Source organism: Mandrillus leucophaeus, unplaced genomic scaffold (assembly GCF_000951045.1).
Source record: "Mandrillus leucophaeus isolate KB7577 unplaced genomic scaffold, Mleu.le_1.0 Scaffold1, whole genome shotgun sequence".
Classification (NCBI taxonomy): Eukaryota; Metazoa; Chordata; class Mammalia; order Primates; family Cercopithecidae; genus Mandrillus; species Mandrillus leucophaeus.
In genome coordinates this window covers 1752039-1758991 of record NW_012098097.1, presented here as the reverse complement: position 1 = coordinate 1758991, position 6953 = coordinate 1752039, and the positions used below count along the sequence as shown (strand labels likewise).

Here is a 6953-nt window from a genome sequence, read left to right as displayed (position 1 = left end):
AAAAAAAAAATATATTATTGGTAGAAATGAGAATTAGTGCTACCTCTATGGAGGGCAATTTAGCAATATATCTATACATGCCCTTTGACCCAGGACTTCCACTTCTAGGAATCATCCTAAAGAAATAATTGGACAAATGTATAAAGATGTATGTTCCAGGTATTCTTTACAGTACTGTGTATAGCGGTGCAAAAAAATGGAAACTATTTGAAAACTCAATGTGACATTAAGTAAACGGCTACATTCTTACAAATTAAAATACGCAGTCATTAAAAAGTAGGTAACCTTATGTGTACTATTACAGAAGAATATCCAAGATATATGGTAGAGTATAAAAAAGCAAGTTACAAAATACAATATATAGTGTGTAAAATAACATGTGCATACAAATGTGGAGATAGTACCCAAAAAACTAACAGTAATTAGCTCTGGGTGGTATGACTTTGAGTGAGTTTTATATTCTTATTGTGAATTTATCTTTGCTTTGAATTTTTTGATTGGCATATGTCTTCTTTTTTTTTTTGCAATAATAAAAAGCTATTTTCAGAAGGAAGAAAAGAGAATGGAGAGCGAAGAAGAACTGGACATTCATAGCCTATGGTTTTGCTCCCTGGAATTTAATCTAAGGGCATAGTATGCATGATAATGTATGAACTGGTATGACCATCACGGAAATATTCATAATAGTGAAAGTTAATAAACACTGTGATTCTATTTAAATAAATACAATGGAAGAGGATACTATGAATGTAGAAATATATAAACTTGGGAATATTTTGCCATATATTGGTAAGTGAAACAAGAGGTAACGAAATAGACTTAGTTTTACACATATTTTGGATGCCTCATACACATAGATAGAAAAAAAAGTCCAAAAGAATAAATGCCAAATGTAGGGATGCAGTAACTAGTCATTCTTATGTTTCCTTTTCTATGAAATGCTTCTATAATGAACAAGGGTTATTTATGAAATTTCTTTAAAGTTTTAAAAATATTCCTTGTAGATCTTTCAGATTTTAAAATAGTGGAGAGTCATTAAAGTAACACTAATCCGTGAAAAACAAAGACAAGAGAATCTCAACTCTTTTCTCCAACATTAAATTTACCACCCAGAGACCCCTGAAGCCCCCTACAGTTAACATGCCACATGCTCTAAAAAACTGAACGCAATACGAATACAAAGCAAGCTCAGGAAACCCAAGGTACCTATTCTGATTTTGTGTCCTGAGATGTACGGGGTTATAAAACATACTGGCTCAGATTACAGGCTAAGCATGACAAGTCCGTCTGGTACAACCTAACAAAGGAATTTATAGAGAACAAGAAATTTACACATTCCATTTCCCAGGGTGGAATGAATTACAGACGCAAAGAACCGCAGTAGAGTTCAGACCTTTCCTACCACTCTGCTATATGCTTCTGAATTGTGCCTCATAGGCATTTCTTACATGATTTACTTATTGCTCTCTACAACAAAAATCAACTAGTATTTTTTAAAGGTGAATAGGAGGAGAAGTGAGAAAAGTGTATTTTAACTGGGTCAAACTTTTTGTATATTTTCAGGTGAACTGGGGGATGCCAGATCTCCCTAACTCCCTCTTTCTCTCCCTCCCTCCAAAGATCATTATGGCTGATAACAATAGTTTTTCTCTCCCGGGTAGTGTAGATGACACATTTTTCCTGTAGCTTGTCTTCCTGTAGTGTGCAGGAATTCCTGCACTTTCTGGGTGCCCTTCCTGTTAACTTACATTTCAGATTTCCTCAAAAGGCATTCTACTGCTTTAATATTTGAAAAATGTCAACTCAACCCCAGACAGCTAATATAAACAAGCTGAAAAGCATACCACCTAAAGTTACAACTGTGGAAAACAAAATTTCTTTTTCAGAAATTCTTTCTCGGAATCTCACTGTTGGTAAGGCTGTAGAGCAGTAACCCAGTCCTTCCAGCTTCCAGGGAGTCTGTAATTCCTTTGCCTCTGCTGTGCCTTAAATTAGAGGTCTGTTAAACCGAATTATAGTCATCTAGAACGTTCGTAAAGGTCCTTGAATTGAACATGTTGTTAAATTCTTCAACACTATGAGATTGTATCCACCTTTCACTTTTCCTCCCATTTCTTTGGTTAGAATATTAAAAAGAAGTTTGGTACTGCAAAAAGTATTTTGGCCATTTGAGAATAGTGTAGCTGAATAAGGCCAATTTCACATTTAAAGTCCAGGCCAAGGCGGCTGGCTCATTTGCCATTTCTAAAATGATCACCCACTTCTTTCTACCAATAATTTTCCTTTTGGACAAGAACCCCATGTTCATTCCAGATGTACTTTCCAAGCAGAATCCAATTAAGAAAACTCATCTGGGTAAATGGGAATTGATTTGAAGGACCACCAGTACCTGATCCATTGGAAACACATCCACAGGGAAGAGTGCAGTGCTAATACCTCCTTTGGCTTCTCAACTCAAAAACGGGCTCTACTAAGAGGGAGCTATGTTCATAGTGAGTCCAAAAATATGCAAAAAGGAGCCTGATTTAGTTTAGATCCTAAAGTCCAAAGATAAGATCACAGTAAACACCACCTTCTTCATAAACCTTCCTGACTCTCCCCCAAATAGATAAATCACTTCCATTTTTAAACTCCAATAGCACCATTTCTCTTCAATACCTGTCCTGTTACCTTGTATTATAATGATTTCCTTACATTTTTGTTTTCACCAACCTGAAGGAGAAACTTCATTTTAAATATTTTTGTGTGTCCCCAAATCATGTGCACACATACACACACAATACATACATACACACACAATACATACATACACATGCATATATATACACACATACATATGTATATACATGCATATTGCAATATGTTACATATATATTAAACTGAATTGAATGAATGAGCGAATGTTTACCAAATACAAAGTAACTAAATGCCATCTCTTTAATACAGCAAAGCATGGACTGCCTCTTCTGAACTATTATTTCTCTACTCCATAAAGAGATTTTAGGTTTTCCCTATTTAAGGAACATCTCCACCTGATATGTCAATTCCTAGGTTCTTCAGCACTCTTAACTTTTCAGATTTCCATTCTCCCCTAATACTCAAAGAAAAGTAGAGCGCTACTTGGAATGCTTAACATTATTACTTCCTTCTTGGGCTGCTGAGATATAGGACTCTCATCAGGTAGAATTAAAAAGCGGTGCAAAAACTCCCCACATACCCTCCCAAAAAAGTGGCAAAAAGCTTATTAGACCCTTTAATTTCACCATGTCTTACTCAAATAGTGTCCCGGGTAGCCTAATTCAATAGTATCTAACACCTCTCTTCATCATTCCATACTTTCTCATATGGCATATGCTTTCTCTATGGTAAAGAAACAATTGTTCTGAAACAAGTGACTTGGGGTCCCAGGGGTACCTGACAGCACCCAGTCTGCTCCTTGATGTCATATCAGGAATTTTTTTAAATCCCCTTCCCAGGGTGACATTAAGCCTGCAAAATACAACTGTGTTTAAAAACAAAAATTAAGAAAAGAAAATAAAAGAACATAAAGAAAACAACCATAACGTGAACTTCTGACCTATTATAGCCGACTAAATACACGAAGTTACACACTTAAAATATTTCATTATGGTTGTCAATGAAACAGTGCAGTCCCTTCACACTGCTGTCATGCTTAAAAGTACAGTTTTACCTCCAATATTTTTCCCCAAGATGCAAAGCATCTCCCAAATGGGCAGACATAAAACATTTAGGTCTTCACTGCTGCTTCTAAATTTTGCGAGCCAATAAGCAATTGGTGTAAAGTGCAAAATCTCAGAAGAGCAAGACTTGTCTGCTTTTTCGTGATATGCTGTTATTCACCCTTCACCTTTACTTCCTTTAAAAATCAAAAGTTCTCTAATGTTCAAGGCGATATCAATGGGAAATTTAGCTAAATACTGGCACCGCAATGGTCTATTCCCCAAAGAATATAAGATTACATTAATTTCCTAGTAGTTTAACTCAAGTTTTACCTTTCATCTTCACCTATAGAGTTTTTAAAACTTTCTATTCCTGTTGCATACAAAATTACTTATAATATGTGTGCATAGTAAAGAATTTTACAATTATATAAAGCCTTGCACATTTAGACGCTACCAACCTGCTCTGTCTCTCCTGACTGTGCAAAAGGCAAAAAGAGCTCAGTAATCCTAGCAGAAGAATGCAAATAACGTCAATGCACAGCTGAACTGCAAGCCCTGCCTTACAGGAACTCTCTGTGTCTGCAAAAAAAGACACATACTAAACAGGAAATGCAACTGAGCTGTGGAAAACCTCAAACTTAAAAATGCAATCGCCAGGCGAAAATTGCATCCATGCATTCATAAATGCATGCACAACCCTTTGCATTTTTGCAACTAATGCAAATAGCCTCTTACCTTTCGACTGAGACATTTTCCCCTTTCCTTTGATGGGGGAGGGGAGCACAAAAGACTTTGCCTTGCTTCTCTTCTGTAGCTAGTTTTGCAACAAAGATGCAAGCTGCAGGCGTGCAATCTTCATGCAAGTGGAGTTTCTCTTGACCGATGCAGCAGATGGACTTTCAGGGAATCAAGATGGAAATGCACACCTTGCAAAACAGACTGGAAAGTGATTTTTCCCCCAGTTGCAACGTTAGGGAAGGCTGTGCTGCAGCTACATGATGGGCCAGGGCTGGCAGCTAAAAGCTCCAAACTTGGAACTGAGTATCTTAGTGCGCAGACGTCCTTCCTGCGAAGCGCGCGAAGGCCGCTGGGTAATGTAGTTCCCGGCGGAGTCCACGGGGCTCTGATTTAAGGAAACGTGGTCGCCTCGGTCGCTGAGCGAGATAACTGGGTGCGACAAAGATTGCGTCCAGATAAACAAGTCAGACACACTCAGTACAGTGATGGGTGAAAAGCGGCAAGGCCAAGAAGGAGCGGCAGTTTTATTCTCGAAAGCCTCTGAAACAACAGCTAAAGAATATTAGGTTAGCTAAAGAGCTTTTGGCTTGTCTAGAAGGTCTATTTGCGAGTTTTGTGTGTTGATTTTGCAGCTCAGCACCTGTTGTGCTGTTCTTGCCTGTAGACGTTTTACACTCACACCTCCATTTTTTGTTTGTTTGTTTGTTTAGGTTTTGTTTTTTTTTTTTTTTCTTTTTGGGACGGAGTCTCGCTCTTTCGCCCGGGCTGGAGTGCAGTGGCGCGATCTCTGCTCACTGCAACCTCCGCCTCCCGGGTTCAAGCAATTCTCCTGCCTTAGCCTCCCGAGTAGCTGGGATTACAGGCATGCGCCACCACGCCCGGCTAATGGTTTTGTATTTTTAGTAGAGACGGGGTGTCAACACTTGGCCAGGTTGGTCTCGAACTCCTGTCCTTGTGATCCGCCCGCCTCGGCTTCCCAAAGTGCTGGGATTACAGGCGTGAGCCACTGGGCCTGGCCACACCTCCATTTTTAAAAACATTTTTTCTAGTCTGAAAATGTATGGATGATTTGGCTGGCTGGAGGTAAGGTTACCTTTCCTCTGTAGAGAAGATGCAAAATTTTATTTTGTGAGAAACGATCCAGGTCAGTTATTTCCAAGGAACCCGAAACTCAGTAGGGGGTGGGGGTGGGGAAGAAGATTGGAGGCTTCTCATTTCTCACAGGGTTACAGAGGAAGTTCTGCTTTTTATACGTCAAAGCTAACTTTATCAAAATTAAGGATCTACATGATTTTATCTCACCTGAGAGGAGAGTCCCTGGCCTAGGGGGAAAGTGGGTGGAAAGTGAATAAAGTCGAATGTCTTGAATTTATTCACTAAAATTAACAGATATTTGTTGCGTGTCCGACATGTGCCAGGCACCTTTCTAGGGTCCTGGGGTGTTCATTCATTCCGTACCGCTCACACATAGTAGGTAGACAGCACCCTGATGGAGAACAGCGTCACCTCTTTCTCAAGGAAGCCAGAGATGCTTAGAACAATTCACTGCAAGGAATGGAGAGGAGCGGGCAGGGCATGGGCAAAAATGAGCTCAGACTTCTACTTCATGGAGCAGACAGACTCAGAAATGTTCTTTTAAGACAGAGAGGGAGGAATTGAGGAATTCAAGGAGGTGTGGACAAAGCACCGTGGCAGAAATAAGGACAGCCTCACTCAGAGGATGCCAAGGAGACCTCAATGCCTTGTGTGCAGGAGTGGTGAGGGCGGGGGGAATTTACAGGTGAGGACTCCCCAGGGCCTTAAAAGGTGGGCTAGAGGTTTAGACTTTATTCTGCAGGTACTTGCGGGGAGTTGAAAGGGTCTTGCAAAGGGGCGTAACTTAATCCAAGCATTGTTTTAACAAAGTAAATTTGCCCTCAGCAATCAAGGTGGGTTGGAACTGGGAGAGGCTAGAGATAGGTCAGGTCAGTAGTGAAAGGCAAAAAGAGGCACTTTGAAAGAAGATGCAGCTAGATTTGATGACTGCTAATGAAAACTATTGGAATTGTATTTAGAATGCTGGAAGCCAGGACCATCTGCATAAGCGATGCATTAGAGGGAAGGAAGCAGTCTTATTTCAGCTGCAAACCAGCAAATCAACTCTTAAATATGCAACAGGTTGTGAGACTAACATTAATTTACTTAAGTTGGTCCCCTTTATTGACATTCCTGAGAATTAGTCAAGGCAATCTAATCTCCGTATTAGCTTCTGCCCCTAAGAGGAAGGCATTTCTGATCCATGAACACCGGTGCAAGGACTTTGTAACTCTTTTACTGTCCTTCTAGGCTAACTCATGTTGTCCCTTCCCTCCTGTCTTATATACACACAAGGTCAGCACCCCCTCAAACCAGCATGGTTTCCTAAGTCTCATTTAACCAGTAGACATATGTGTGAAAATCTAGTTCACTTTCCCAAACACTGATGGAGCCAGGCCCCGGGATAGCTACTGGAGCTTTCTGTAAACTGGTTTAGTCCAGGCAGGGCCTGAATAG

At 40.0% G+C, this 6953-nt stretch overlaps 1 protein-coding gene across 1 annotated transcript in view; it reads right to left on the bottom strand.

The window, feature by feature from the left end:
- Positions 1–4736, bottom strand: part of MAP2K6 (mitogen-activated protein kinase kinase 6) — a 137498-nt gene extending 132762 nt beyond the window's left edge. The window contains exon 1 of the mRNA XM_011986922.1: positions 4419–4736. Within this exon, the coding sequence (XP_011842312.1) occupies positions 4419–4434 (16 nt within the window). The 5' untranslated portion in view covers positions 4435–4736. The remainder of the gene's footprint in view (positions 1–4418) is intronic.
- Positions 4737–6953: the final 2217 nt, after the last annotated feature.